Source organism: Calonectris borealis, chromosome 5 (assembly GCF_964195595.1).
Source record: "Calonectris borealis chromosome 5, bCalBor7.hap1.2, whole genome shotgun sequence".
NCBI classification, from domain to species: domain Eukaryota; kingdom Metazoa; phylum Chordata; class Aves; order Procellariiformes; family Procellariidae; genus Calonectris; species Calonectris borealis.
The window spans coordinates 26,412,430-26,428,065 of NC_134316.1; the positions used below are offsets into that span (position 1 = coordinate 26,412,430).

The window sequence follows — 15,636 nt, forward strand, 5'->3', positions numbered from 1 at the left end:
GGAAATGGCCTCAAGTTGCACCAAGGGAGGTTTAGATTGAACATTAGGAGAAATTTCTTTACTGAAAGAGTGGTCAGGCCTTGGAACAGGCTGCCCAGGGAAGTGGCTGAGTCACCATCCCTGGAGGTATTTAAAAGACGTGTAGATGAGGCCCTTAGGGACATGGTGTAGTGGGCATGGTGGTGTTGGGTTGACGGTTGGACACGATGATCTTAGAGGTCTTTTCCAACCTGTATGATTCTATGATTCTATGTGTGCTTTTTCTTTTCCAAGCATACATGGTGGGATGGGGGTGAGGCAGTGGGTTTTCCCAGCTTTTCCTCCCAAGCAGCAAAGTCTCCAAAACAGCAAGCAAGATGCGGAGTTATAAATGAAGAGCAACTCCCTTCTTTTGTTTTGCTCTTTCACACTCTCCACAAGCGTTCACCAGGCTCCTGTCCTGAGGCTGCCCCCCCCGCCATGGTGCGCATGGAACAGGAGGACAGTGTAGGTAGCTAAGGTGTGAATGAGAGGGGCTGCATCTCCCAGCGCTGCCACCCCTCCATTTCACAGCTTTGATTCCTCAAGGACTATGGGATCAGTGCAGGCTTCTGGCATCACTTTCTGCAAGTCAGACAGAGAAAAACATATGGTTAGGATCCTGGGCGGCCAGACCCAGGCTTCAGACAGACCAGCTGGCCAGAGGCTGGCTAATTCGCAGCTCCCTGCTAGTGTGCAGAAATCCCCAAAGAAGAATCAGCATCCTCAGAGTGCACCTGGTTCCCTCCTCCTTCTCCAGACCCTTCTACTGCCCAGACAAGGGGCACTGGGGCAGCAGGGCAGAGCAAGGATCCCACTTCCCTTAAGCTACTTGCTGTAGTCCTCAGACCACATTTAATTCACAGAAGCTGTACAGGCCCAGGTATCAGCCCCACAGCCAGCTCACTGAAGACATTTCACTGTGACACAAGATCAGCCTCAAAGCAGAGAGGCTGGAGGCCTAGTTCCCTGGGCAAGGGAAGGAACTGGGAACTCCTCCTTCATGCCTGGGGCAGTGCAGTGTGTGTGCAAGCACCAGAGAGAACCTGCATCCTGTGCGCCCTCAGGAGGCTCAGCACAGCAACTAGCTCCTCTCTGTCCTTACTCTGGCATGTCCGAGGGCCTCTTCAACGGCCAGAGAGATTGCTGGTTCTGCTCATCTTCAAGTCTTTTCATCCTCACCCCCGCTTCAGGGCTGGCACCCTCTGCCCCGCTTCTTCCCTGTCCCCAGCTTGGACTTACGGCTGGGATAATTCCACAGAGTGGTACAGATAAAGCCTTCTTCGAAGTTCATTACTTGTATCTTAAAGAGCCATAGGAAATAAGAGGCAAACATACACAAGTTTTTTTCTGCATAAATCCTATAGAAGAATTAGCCTGATTACTTGAACCCCCCTACAATTTCTTTCCTTAAGGTGGAGAGAGCTGTAGAGTCGTTTTCCAGAGGAAAAGCAAGGACAACCGACACTGCTGCCCAATTACCACGCTGTCCTGGGCTGCATGAAACAGCCGAACTTGCAATTTGAGTTTAGCCTTCCTGGGTGGAGCTTGATGAGCTCCTCTGCTGAGCCCTTCTGGGGTGTGTTAAGATTAGACCCGAGACTTCTCCTTCCCCAAGGGGATTTCAGATACAAGTTCTTTTCTCCAAGTTCTGACTCTGCTTACAGCGAGACACCCCAGTTGTCACCGATTCAGAAGACAGCATGCAGATTTGTACAGGTAAATGTGGAGTCTCCCACAGCCTGGGCTCTGAGTTAACTCATTGTGGGGCAAGACTGACATCTGAGGCAGGAGTCAAAGGTGCACAGGAAAGAGGTTCACATCCCCAAGTGCAGTTCAAGAGAAGTTCAGGCAGCATGGAAGCAAGAGATACAAAACAGCATCATTCTGAGTAGCCTTTTACACAAACTGCAGGTGAAAAGGTTTTATAGAGATCAGCAGCAATATCCCAAAGCAGAGGAGTGAGATCAGGAAAGCTTCAAAAAGATGCCTGGAAGCAAAAGCCAGGAAGTGCAAAGAGGGAACTCCTACCAGCAGGAGGGGCAGGGGAGTGCATGAAGCGCTAGAGGTAGGAGTGAGGGGAAAGCTGCATTTAGGCTTGGGAAATCCCACCAGAGCGCGTCATGGAAGCACTCTAGCAACTCTGAACAGGCTCCCAAGCACCTCTCGGGTGTGAATGCCACTCACCTGCAGTGGAGCTACAGGAACAGAGGTTTAGGAGATCAGCCAGCCTGCAGGGCTCCACGCCTTGGGAAAGGAAGGCTGCTCTCACAGCTGGGAGTCACAGTACTGCAAAAAGGCATGCAGACAGCCTGCCCACGGCTTTGGGATAGGAGGAGAAGGCTGCTTGCCACACAGTAAGCACAGAAAGGGAGCAGGGAAGTTTGGGAAGCAGGGGATGGGGTACACACCATTTGTGCCTACTATGCAAAATTCCAGCAGGTTTTTTTTATTGGCAGTATTTCACTAGAGAGTAAGCATGCTACAGCTTGCAAGGGACTCCAGTAAGCTACTGAGGGTGGATGCTTGCCCTAATGCCCTAAGTCAGCCTCTAAATCACACTGGCTTTGGGAGGAAAAAGCAACATGCTTTTGGGTATTTCACTGAGATCCATCAGATGCATCTTTGCATTCAGGCAAACATACAACCAGCAAAAAGAGGTACTTGGCCCTGATTGAGTCCTCACTTACCCAGGACATGGTTTGAGGACATAACAGAATTTCAGTCCTGTTTTAAACAACACAACAGAATTTCAGTCCTGTTTTAAACAAATCCCTTGCTGTGGCTGTACACCTAGAGCAGGTCACTGGTCATCCAAAATCATCCACTTATCAGTGCTCAGCCCCGCTGGTAGTGTAACACTCCAGACAAAAGTTTTTCATTTTATTACAATTCAAAAACCAGGACAAAGTCCTAAACTACTTTACTCCCTACTCTTTGCTATCAAGAATAGGTTTTTCACACAAACACACACACACACTCACAAATTCAATTTATCTACCACTATATAGGACAGGGACAAAGTAGTCTCAAGAGCCCTGAACACACATTAATCAAATTTGCAAGTTGCAAAGAGGCCTAGCAAAGCCCAGTTTGAGCGAAAAGACAGTCCTGCCATTTCAGAATCCTGCACTCTGTATGATAGCTGCTTTCTTAAAAACCCACACAAGCTTAAAAGTATTTCCAAAGAAATGTTGCCTAAGACTTTTATTGAACAATTCACTCCTGAGTCAAAACAAACCATGCAAAAATCAGCAAACAAGCCTATTTCATAATGCAAAGAAACAAGGCAGGAAGGCTTGCATGGATGCTGGAAACCAGGAGCGGATAAGCACAGGCTGTTCAAGGCATATACGTGAGTATAACATGTATGCTGAATCAACTGACACTACTATGAAACCTTAAGGCACAATGTTGGAATGGCTTCAGATGCACTTACAACAAAGGTAGCCCACAAAGAGACTCATTATCATGTAAAACAGGTGTTTGATCCAAGTGTCCTGGGATACAGAAAGCTAACCCTGCTGGTGCTCTGGGAACTGAGGCAGACAGAAGTGGGAGGACTGCTGGAACCACACTACAGCTTTATTAATAGAGGATGAGGTGTCCATAATGCCATTAGGCTAATTTAGTTCCCACTAGAAGTTCTACTAATTGCAACATCTGTTTAATTATAGCCGTAAGCAGATAAGGGCACTGATAGAAGACAAACTGCTTGTGAACACAAGGCAGGTCCTGCAGGAAGAAGGGAAACATCCTGCAGTGTGGACACAGTGGCCAAAAGCTCTGACAGGTGGCTGCTGAGAGGCTGTGATTGTTGGGCAGAGAGTCAAGGCTGATAAACACTGTTTCTTGTTACTGAAGCTATGGCTTTATACATTGCTCTTCTCCCTGCAAAGTCAACAGCTCAGCCAGATTCTAGGCTTTCCATTTCATCACAGAAGCTACTACTAGGTAAAAATGGAAGATCTTTCCCTGTGAGAATCAGCATGTGGGTTTTTCCCTTGTGTGTTCCTTAATACACTGGGAAATCAGGCTGTTCCACAGTCCTACTCTGCACCAAAGCCATTCAACAGCTGAACATCCAGCTAAAGGTTTTGACAGTTTTCCATCAGACCATTTCTATTTCTTCACCAGGAAGAATCACACCTTGTTAGGCCACTACTCTGGATGATGGACCCGCAGAGAAAACAATAAGCCAGCTGCCTACCTCCACCATGGGACTGCACCTCCATTGGGTCAAGACAGGGGAAGACCCACTGTCATCAAAAGGGCTACACAGCCAATGGTATAGTGTTTCAGTGGGAGGTGTGAGGCCTGCACAACTCCACAGCTCTGCATCCTCTGAGTGTCAGTCTTCTCCTTGCAACAGCCATAGAATCATAGAATCGTTTAGGTTGGAAAAGACCTTTAAGATCATCGAGTCCAACCATAAACCTAACACTGCCAAGTTCACCTCTAAACCATGCCCCGAACCACCACATCTACACGTCTTTTAAATACCTCCAGGGATGGTGACTCAACCACTTCCCTGGGCAGCCTGTTCCAAGGCTTGATAACTCTTTCCGTGAAGAAATTTTTCCTAATATCCAATCTAAACCTCCCCTGGCGCAACTTGAGGTCATTTCTTCTCATCCTATCGCTTGTGACTTGGGAAAAGAGACCGACACCCAGCTTGCTACAACCTCCTTTTGGGTAGTTGTAGATAGTGATAAGGTCTCCCCTCAGCCTCCTCTTCTCCAGACTAAACAGTCCCAGTTCCCTCAGCCGCTCCTCATAAGACTTGTGCTCCAGGCCCTTCACCAGCTTCCTTGCCCTTCTCTGGACACGCTCCAGCACCTCAATGTCCCTCTTGTAGTGAGGGGCCCAAAACTGAACACAGTATTCGAGGTGCGGCCTCACCAGTGCCAAGTACAGGGGCACGATCACCTCCCTACTCCTGCTGGCCACACTATTTCTGATACAAGCCAGGATGCAGTTGGCCTTCTTGGCCACCTGGGCACACTGCCAGCTCATGTTCAGCCGGCTGTCGAACAATACCCCCAGGTCCTTTTCCTCTGGGCAGCTTTCCAGCCACTCTTCCCCAAGCCTGTAGTGTTGCCTGGGGTTCTTGTGGCCGAAGTGCAGGACCCGGCACTTGGCCTTGTTGAACCTCATACAGTTGGCCTCAGCCCATCGATCCAGCCTCCAGGTCCCTCTGCAGAGCCTTCCTACCCTCGAGCAGATCAACACTCCCGCCCAGCTTGGTGTCGTCTGCAAACTTACTGAGGGAGCACTCGATCCCCTCGTCCAGATCGTTGATAAAGATATTGAACAGGACCGGCCCCAGTACTGAGCCCTCGGGAACACCGCTCGTGACCGGCTGCCAACTGGATTTAACTCCATTCTCCACAACTCTTTGGGCCCGGCCACCCAGCCAGTTTTTTACCCAGCGAAGAGTGCACCTGTCTAGGCCGTGAGCAGCCAGTTTCTCCAGGAGAATGCTGTGGAAAATGGTGTCAAAGGCTTTACTAAGGCCTAGGTAGACAACATGCACAGCCTTTCCCTCATCCACTAAGCAGGTCACCTGGTCATAGAAGGAGATCAGGTTGGTCAAGCAGGACCTGCGTTTCATAAACCCGTGCTGGCTGGGCCTGATCCCCTGGTTGTCCTGTACGTGTCACGTGATGGCACTCAGGATGATCTGCCCCATAACCTTCCCCAGCACCGAGGTCAGACTGACAGGCCTGTAGTTCCCCGGATCCTCCTTCCGGCCTTTCTTATAGGTGGGCGTCACATTTGCTAACCTCTGGTCAACTGGGACCTCCCCGGTTAGCCAGGACTGCTGATAAATGATGGAAAGTGGCTTGGTGAGCACTTCCGCCAGCTCCCTCAGTACCCTTGGGTGGATCCCATCTGGCCCCATCGACTTGTGTGTGTCTAACCGGTGTAGCAGGTCGCTAACCATTTCCCCTTGGATTATGGGGGCTTCATTCTGCTCCCTGCCCCTGTCTTCCAGCTCAGGGGGCTGGGTACCCAGAGAACAACTGGTCTTACTGTTAAAGACTGCAGCAAAGAAGGCATTAAGTATCTCATCCTTTTCCTCATCCTTTACCACTATGTTTCCCCCTGTATCCAATAAAAGATGGAGATTCTCCTTAGTCCTCCTTCTGTTGCTAATGTATTTATAGCAACCTTTTTTATTGTCTTTTACAGCAGTAGCCAGATTTAGTTCTAGTTGAGTTTTGGCCCTTCTAATTTTCTCCCTGCATAACCTCACGACATCCTTGTAGTCCTCCCGAGTTGCCTGCCCCTTCTTCCAAAGGTCATAAACTCTCCTTTTTTTCCTGCGTTCCAGCCAAAGCTCTCTGTTCAGCCAGGGTGGCCTTCTTCCCCACCAGCTTGTCTTTCAGCACATGGGGACGCCCTGCTCCTGTGCCTTTAAGATTTCCTTCTTGAAGAATGTCCAGCCTTCCTGGACTCCTTTGCCCTTCAGGACTGCCTCCCAAGGGATTTCTGTCAACCGGTCTCCTAAAAATGCCAAAGTCTGCCCTCCGGAAGTCCAAGGTAGCAGTTCTGCTGAGCCCCCTCCTTACTTCTCCAAGAATCAAAAACTCTATCATTATGCGATCACTATGCCCAAGACGGCCTCCAACCATCACATCACCCACAAGTCCTTCTCTGTTCGCAAACAACAGGTCCAGCGGGGTGCCTTCCCTAGTTGGCTCACTCACCAGCTGTGTCAGGAAGTTATCTTCCACACACTCCAGGAACCTCCTAGACTGTTTCCTCTCCACGGTGTTGTATTTCCAGCGGACATCTGGTAAGTTGAAGTCACCCATGAGAACAAGGGCTAGTGAGACTTATCCCAGCTGCTTATAGAGTATTTCGTCTGCCTCTTCATCCTGGTTGGGTGGTCTATAACAGACTCCCACCATGATATCTGCCTGGTTGGCCTTCCCCCTGATTCTTACCCATAAGCACTCATCCCTATTGTCATCATTAAGCTCTAGACAGTCAAAACACTCCGTAACATACAGGGCTACCCCACCACCTCTCTTTCCTTGCCTATCCCTTCTGAAGAGTTTATAGCCATCCACTCCAGTTGTGCAAGTCATCCCACCATGTTTCTGTGATGGCAACTAGATCATAATTTTCCTGCTGCACAATGGCTTCCAGCTCCTCCTGTTTGTTGCCCACGCTGCATGCATTGATGTAGATGCACTTAAGTTGGGCTATTGATCCTGCCACCTTTGGGTGCTTCCATGGTTTCTAACATATCAATAACCTTTGTGTCTTTGCTGTCCCCTACTTCCACTGAGACGACAGACCAAAGGACCTTCTAGCACACTGTTCCTCAAACATTGGTGTGCTGCCCCAGGCTTATCTCTAGCGAGACTGGTTTCATCCCTTTCCCCCTTCAAATCTAATTTAAAGCTCTTTCAACAAGCCCTGCTAACTCCTGTGCAAAGCTGATTTTCCCCCTTTGAGACAGGTGTACCCATCTGTTGCCAGCAGGCCTGGTGTCATGTAAACCGACCCATGATCAAAAAACCCAAAATTCTGCTGGTGACACCAGGCTCAGAGCCAGGTATTGATCTGGTGGCTCTTCCTGTTTTTTCCCCTCATCATTCCCTGCAACTGGAAGGATAGAGCAGAACACTACTTGTGCTCCTGATCCCTTAACCAGTTGTCCCAAGGCCCTGAAGTCTCTCTTGATTGCCCTTGGACTTCCTGTTGCAACTTCATCGCTGCCTACCTGAAAAATCAATAATGGATAATAATCTGAGGGCTGTACTAGGGTAGGAAGCTTTCTCCTCACATCTTTAACCTGGGCCCCAAGGAGGCAGCAGACTTCCCTAAAAAGTGGGTCCGGTCTGCATATTGGGCCTTCTGTTCCCTTCAGAAGGGAGCCTCCTATGACAATGACCCCTCCTTTTTCTTTATGGAAGCAGTTTTGATGTAGGGCGTATACAGCAACATGCCTCAGCCTCGCAGTGTCTATTTTGCAACTGGGATGTCAGTGGTAACACTGGCAATTATACCAAGTTAGGTCTGCTAACAAAGGCAATGACATAAACTTCAGCCATCAAAAAAGTACCAGTATACCCCAAGCAGGCTTGCCCAGTTGCAGCTACAGCTCCTGAACTACTTGGTCCCAAATCAACACCACACGTGTACCCTGCTAAAACTGCCACAAACTGCAGCATGGAGACAGCTTCAGAAGCACTCAGCCTGGAGTCAAATCTTGCGCTGCCCATGGGACTCCTCCTCATGCTTGCATCAAAGCATGGCAGCTTCACGCCCCCTGTAGCACAGAATCTAGTCCTACCAGGATTAAGGCTGTTTTTCCCAACGGGCTCACTCTGCTTTTGCCTGATAGTCCTGTTGGCTGTGGAACTAAGTGATACACATACTCGATGAACATCCTGAAAAGCAAAGGGTAGCGTGATTAACTTGGCAGATCAGCCAGTCAGTGCAAAGCAAAGGACAGTGAGTAAAGCGTTACACCCCGAGCAACAGCTGAGAAAATGCCAAGTGCCAATGAGATTCACAGATCAGCAAGCACAGAGCTTTACAGTTTTCAGGCATTCTTATACCAAAAGGCACCAACCCAATGACTCTGTTATTGCTAGATGTTTTTAAACTTCCTTCTTGAAGTTGGCCATGCACCCTGGCTGTGATCAAAGCCAACTTTTCTACAGAGCTCCTGGTATCACATCCAGCCAAGAATCTGGATTGTAAAAGTAATGTCAGAGAAGAGTCTCCAAATGCCTGCACCTCCTCTCCCCAATAACTTACTGACAATTCAGTTCTCCATCTGCTCCAGCACCAGGCTTTGCCTTGCTGCACGTAGTTGAATCCCTATGCCCCTATCTGATGAGAGTCTGGTGGGATCCCCACTCTGTTCTTGAAAGCTGTCTTGTCTTTCCTCTCAGGTGGGTGTACTCGAGAAGGGCAGAAAGATTCTCGGTACTCTACGGCCATTGCTGTCACCCCAGAAGTGCCATTGGCTTGGTGCCTGTGCCACCCACGCGTGTTCAGAGAAGCAGATTAGTGTGATTCTCCTACCTTTGTGTATGAGCTAGTGAGCAGGAATGGGAATTGATGGGGTTAGGGTTACAAGCTACAGTCCCGTAATCCATGATCTGATTGCTGCCTTGGAGTCTCTGTAACAACAGCCACAAGTCACCATCCCAGAAAAGATGGAGGCAAGTAGGGAAGGAAATTAAGAGGGGGGGAAATAAAAAAGAGGAACAGGCAAGAGAAGAAACCAGTAAAATCACCCAAGCATGTGTAAGGCAGCTGTGCCATGTAGAAAAGCTCCAATACCTGCCTCCGTCAGAGCTCTCCACAAAGGCAGCACACAATGCCCAAGCCCAGCTGGCTGCTCCCCTGACTGAGGCATCCATGTTAGTGCAGAACACCAGGTTCAGCCCACCTTCAGTTGGTTGAGCACCTGGGGTTCTTTGTTAAGCTTGAGAAGCTCAACCATGTGGAAGTCACATTTGGGGGTGTGGGGGTGTCCATCATGACTTCCTCAGAGCTTGATTCCTCAGAGGGAAGGAGCTGCCAGTGAAGTTTTTGACTGACTGAGACGGGTTACCTCACACACATCCCTCTTGTTCTTACTGCAGTCAGTTCCGGAGGCTTTTAGGATTATAAAAAACAACACCTGTACCACCTTCATTCTGGTCTCAACACCCTCCCCGCTCCAGCAGCAAGCTCTTACAATTGTATTTATACTAAAAAGATTTATACTAAAAATGGCTTAAGCAAAAGTGTACAATTCATCTGGTGAGAGAAGCGTCTGACAAAGGGAAAGGACCTTCCTACTACTAGGCATCATGTTCACTGCCAAAGGACCTTAATATTTCCTGGGCCTTCCACATACGTGTTATGAATTAACTCACAGTGCCATCAGCACCTCTCATTACTACCCTGCTGCCTCAGGGCTTGTGGAGGATGGTTTGGCCTTACAATTCATCTTCTACCTTTGGCTTCAGCACTGTTAATCAAGGGATACAAGCAGTTTGGTGTATATCAAAACAGACTGGTCTTTACCCCAGCTCAGCTTAGCTAAGTGTGTTCCAGTTAACCCCATTCACACCAGGATGCTGGGAGACCAGTTGTCTTCTAGCTTGGTCCCATAGACCATGATGCTCACCGCTGCTAAAATCAGCCAATGTTGTAAGCCTCAGAGCAGAAAAAAAGCAGGAATCCTTTTTAAGTTATGACGGGGGCGGGGGGCTCTTTTATCCAAACTAGATAAATTGCACAGCCTTTTCCACCCCCCTCATCTAGTCTAGAATTATATATGCAAGAACTACTCAAAGCAGCATCAATTCCCTTTACTTATCCTACCCTCTGAGTTTGTGCTCAGATAGTTCAGTAAAAATAAATAATAAATAAAAAATAAAATAAAAATCTAAAAAGCATATATTTTGTAACTGAAAATCCACCTTCCTGAGCAGCCGGTTGGAGCAGAGCTGCTTCTTGGACCTTCTGATCTCTCTCCAGATCGGACTGGTTAGATTATCTGGAGGAAGGCAGCACTGTCTTCTGAAAAGAGCTGACTCGAGCCAGCAGAGAACTGAGCTTATGCACTTTGCTAGTCACAGTCGCTGATGGCTTCATGAACGTTGAGTGGACGTCTCTGCTAACGTCCTAGAAGAGGAGCCCAGAGCAATAAGGAAAAGAGCCTCAAACAACTACCAGTCCCCCCCCTTTCCCTCCACAGAGAGCTTCTAAGAGTATCCACAGCAATTAGTTCACCGGAGGCCCTCCCCACATGCAAACAGCTGCACTTATTGCACAGCATGCCACATGGACATCATACCCCGAGCTCTGATGCTCACATATGAACTAGCAGCCTTGTCTGCATCACTGCCCAAAGTGTAGGGAGCCAGGCTGCTCAAGCCCTCATTTGGGCTTTGCCACCTATCTTCCCCCAGTCCCTTACACTGAACCCCACTTGGCAGCTGAGGACAGGGAATAAGAGGAATAACCTGCCTCCCTAGGGGCCTGGAATAACTGTTACCCAGCTCTAAACAAGGGCAACGTACTGGAGGGCTCAGCGCGTTGTCAGGGGAGAGAAGCGAGCACAGTGCTGCCCTACATCTGTCCCTAGCCAATACAAAGATGTGTGAAGCCCTGCAGACTCCCAGAGGACCAGACCCTACAGATTCTGCGTGACATTAACAGTAAGCAAACAGAGGCCCCAGCGGCTGGCGGAGCTGGGATTACAGCCACCTGTCTGAAAATGCCAACAAGGAGCTTCCCCACAGGTTGGGCAAGAAGCAGTGGCATAAGAGAAGAGAATCGCAGCTGCAATCGTAACTCAGAAAGGGCCAGCCCCGTTCCTAGAAAGGAGAGAGGTTGGGTGTTGTCCTGAGCTAATAGCAGGGGCACAGCAGGGATTGAAGGGGGATTTACTCACTGTCTGTTCATTATCCAAATTGGCCTGCTGTCTTCGGAGATCAGCCTTAATGAATGCTGAGACAGAGGGAGGAAGAGAGATGTGAAGGCAGTTAAGTCACCATGCAGAGCTCAAATCAATTTCCCCAGGACTCAAAGGGGCAGCAGAGGCCCCAGAGGAGACAGGAACACATTACGGTGAGCAAGGGAAACCACTCTCCTGGATGAGGCAGAGAGCACTTCTGAAACAGGCAGGATAGAGACTCCTTATTGCAGCACGTAGAAGGTGCATCTTTGAGGCCCCAGCCAGCAGCCAGGGCTAGAAGCCTTGGATCATCTTTGTAACACAGACCAGATACTTGAAGAAGCACAGCAGCATTGCTGTGGGACTGCTGTGTGGGTCCTGCCCTTTCCTGCAGGCACCACTATATACAAAAGCCCTTCAATTCATATGCCAAGCCCAAGGGGAAGAGTCACAGCAGAGGAACACTGAAAAATTTAATTACCTGTCATAATGGTCCCCAGAAGCAGGAAGGAACAAAGAAAGAGGTTTCCTGCCTTCGTCCCAAAGCGATCCATGATTTGCCCTTCACCAATGGTGAAGGCAATACCAAAAATCTACAAACAAACAAAGGCAGTGTCAAGCGGTACTGTTATTATAAAGCAGCCCAAACAGCTTCACAGCTTTAGCGGAGTATCAGAGCATACAGGCCAGCCAAGCTGTTGGCCTAGCGAGCCTAAAAGTCTGGTTATAAACACATACAGAGGCACCTCCTTGCAGCTGATGGGAAGACAGGTGACCCTTAAGGCTGGAATCCCATCTCTCACTGGAGAAGAGCCAGGTCCTTGGCTGTTAGGAGCAATGTTGCAAAAGGCAAGGATGACTGGCATCCTGATGGATTTTCCTAAGCAGAAACAGAATGGGGGCCACTACAGAAATGCCATGAGGAACATAATTCAAAAAGCCACGTCCTGGAGTGCTTAGATCATGGACAAGAAACTACAATTTAATCTCTCTGCCTATAAAGAGGCAAGCAAAGGGGAAAAAAGCACACCTACCTGTGCTGCGACATTAAGGAGCCCTGATGATGTTCCTTCTGATTCTGGGTATGTCAACTCTGCAGCAAACTCAAAGCCCAGGGGAAGGTATCCTGTCATGAAAAACCTGTAAAGAAACACACAGAAAGGAAGACTCAGCAACTGCCAGAAGGAAGACTGAAGAGGCCCAGTGTAGCCCATATCCCTTTTGGGATGCTTCACTGACTGCACGGGATGTTTCCCCTAGCATTGTCACAGCCCAGGCAGCTGTCTGACTCCCTCACCATGGCGCAGGTCTTCCCCCTACCCAGAAATACCTTGGCCCACAGCCACAAGGCACAGAGCCAGGTCAGCAGGGAGCTGCCAGTTGCTACAAGAACAAAGCATTAAAAGCGGCATCTCCCAGAAGTAACTCTAAGGGGCATCATCGCCAGCATGATCAAACAGCCACCCAGGCCCACATGCTTTTCATTCCTGCCCATTGGTCATCTGTGGGGCTGTGGTACCTCTCGCTTCCCAAATGCTTTCACTTGATTACCTGGAACATTTAAGGCAGTTGCAGCTGAGCAGGGCCACACTAATGTCACTGACTAATGAAACACATAGAAGAAAGAGATGGGAAGAACAGATCATCTTGTCCTTAAACCATGCAGGAGCCACACACAGGCTATGGCTCTCCCCAGTCCCTCCTGCGCCATGAGCTCTGCCTCCCTGCTCATCCCCTAACAGCTCACATGTAGAAGAAAGCACATGAACTTACCCCAGCATGCCTGCAGTCACAAAAACCACCCAGAGGTGGCCTAGGCTCAAAGTGAAGGTGTAGGCTATCATTCCCACCAGAGACATGATATAGACGACTAGTGTTGTCTGTCTGCAAGGAAAAGCAGAGTCAGGGTTTTATTTAATCCAGTCCTCCCATTCTTTTCGCCCAGAGATCTTGGTATAGTTTGCAGCACATGGTTTAAAAAAAAAAAATAAATAAATAAAAAAAGTTGCACAGCTCTCTGACACCCTTACCGCAGACAAAGAAACTGGACTAACAGAGAGCACAGAAGGGCCTGCACACACAGCAGGGTAGCAGCAGAAGCAAGAACAGGACCTAGGAGTTTTCACATCCCTACTTCATGACCAGGGGCTTTGCCCCCTGTGGGATTGGGGCATCACATCTATAAGGAGGCACCTATGAGGCAGCCAAGAAGCTCAGATCCTACCATGGGCTGACAGGTCCCTTCCTCTTGAGGGAGAGAACAAGAGCCAAATAAAAAGATTACTAATCTTTCCTGGGCATCTTCTGTACTACAACCAGTTGGACATGCTTATTTATAAGCAGGAGCTGAGGTGATTAAGCACTCCCAAGCAGGAAAGCAAAGTGAACACTAACAGTGTTATGGGCCTGTATTTTTCAATGCTATCCAAAACACCTTTAATTGCTGCTCCTTTCTCTGTTTAAACTGCCTACTGTACTTGGAGAGGTGACGTGTAAGCCAGGTTGCCCTCACAGCCTCACCCTCAAGCCTCAGCAGCGTTTAGCGGGACTAGTGTCAGCTCCATGGTCAACGGCGGCTGAACCAGGAGCTCTCATCTCTGGGCAGAGGGGACAAAGAGACCCCAGGCCCAGGAAGCATGCCAGGCAGATCCTGGGAACAGCCATAGCTGCAGCCTGGCCACGCCGAGGAACATCAGCAGGCTCAGTACTGCGAGACACACGCAGCAACCCAGGCCAGCTTTACCAGAACTGACACGCTAGCAATTGTCATCCCTGACTAGACACCAAGGAAACTCTTCCCACATCCAAAAAAACCACGGCTCTTTCCAGTACAGGAGGTAGCAAGTAGCCCTTCACAGTATGCAATTTTGGAAAGGAAGGAAGGAAAGGTAAATCCTTTACCTGACTGAAATTCCACCAGGCTATTGGAAGCAGAACAGTTACCAGAGTTGGCAAAAGATTAACTTTCTGGGCATTGTCTTTTAGGAAGAAGTTCAATGTATAACCACTAGCTACTTGTGTACTTTCTACAAATTTTCATCTTAATCCGTTAAAGAATGTGTTTGGTATCAGTTCCTAGAATTCTACTAAAGAAACTAAACCTCAAACTGTTTTCACTTTTTTTTTTCGTTTTTAATGCAAATGACCACCACCAAAAACCCAACCCCAAACGGGCAGCCGATATTATATTGCATGATAAAATGTTTCCAGTACACTGAATTACTACAGATAAAACCAGAATGTTCCAGCTAAGGTTCTGTCCTCCCTCACTGCTGGCAGTGATTAAAGTCAGTGGGTTGCATGCTCCTACGTCACTTCTTATCCAAATACAAGCTTGAGAAGCTAATTTCAGACTTCAACTATCGAGCCATGCTTACACAGGTTCACCAGACACATTGAATGCACTGAAAGCCTAAACATTTTGCTGTGACAAGTAGTTTTATTTTATGTCAAAGGGGTAGGCAAATCCTTCACCTCCAATGCTATGTAATTTCTAGAAGATGTTCTTTCCAATGCTTTCATGGAGGAAAAAAGTCACCTGTGAAGGCAGCATAAAGGGGCTGCTTACTTCTGCTATAACCCATTATAGAGAGCTGCTACATGGCCAGCACACAGCCTGGAGGCTGCAGAAGGAGAAGAAATGAAGGACTGACAGAGGAGTTAGAGAGCAGCCCCAGGAAAGTGGAAGAGAATCATAGAATAGTTTGTATTGGAAGGGACCTTAAAGATCATCTAGTTCAAGAAGCAGGTAAAAGCCTTTCTGTGCTGAATACAGGGTTCCTCAGATATCTCCTGTGAATTCTTATGCCTCCCATCTCTTGACAAGCAGCTGTGGACTGCGCTGACTCGGAAGGGGGTTCAAGGCTAGAATTACAGCTCCCTGGGCTGCATGGACCAAGTTTGAACTGGGTGTTCCTTCCATAAACAGGAGTCTCCAAACTACATGGCAATCAGTGCTAAAATACAGTGCAGGCCTCCAAGAGGTGGCTGTGACCCTAAGAAGCTTAGTCTTGGCCAGCAGGGACGCTTGGCACATGTGGGGTTTTTTTTTTTTTCTTCCCACAGCCAGTTTTGGTCTCAGTGCAGAGCTCTCCAGATACTCCCACAAAATCTCACCCAGTTTCCTAGGCTTATGGTTCAAGTATTCTAAGTAGTTTATATCTGATTCACTCTGTCATGACAGTTGCCCTCAGTTG

The 15,636-nt window shown here is 48.5% G+C and overlaps 1 protein-coding gene across 1 annotated transcript in view; it reads right to left on the reverse strand.

Annotated features, from left to right (window-relative positions):
* Window positions 1-256: 256 nt before the first annotated feature.
* The window catches only part of FLVCR2 (FLVCR choline and putative heme transporter 2), a 41,397-nt gene continuing 26,017 nt past the window's right edge, over window positions 257-15,636 (reverse strand). The window contains exons 6-11 of the mRNA XM_075151501.1: window positions 13,214-13,324; window positions 12,475-12,580; window positions 11,922-12,033; window positions 11,438-11,493; window positions 9,070-9,167; window positions 257-603 (exon numbers count right to left, since the gene is read on the reverse strand). Coding sequence (XP_075007602.1) covers window positions 597-603; window positions 9,070-9,167; window positions 11,438-11,493; window positions 11,922-12,033; window positions 12,475-12,580; window positions 13,214-13,324 — 490 coding nt within the window. The 3' untranslated portion in view covers window positions 257-596. The remainder of the gene's footprint in view (window positions 604-9,069; window positions 9,168-11,437; window positions 11,494-11,921; window positions 12,034-12,474; window positions 12,581-13,213; window positions 13,325-15,636) is intronic.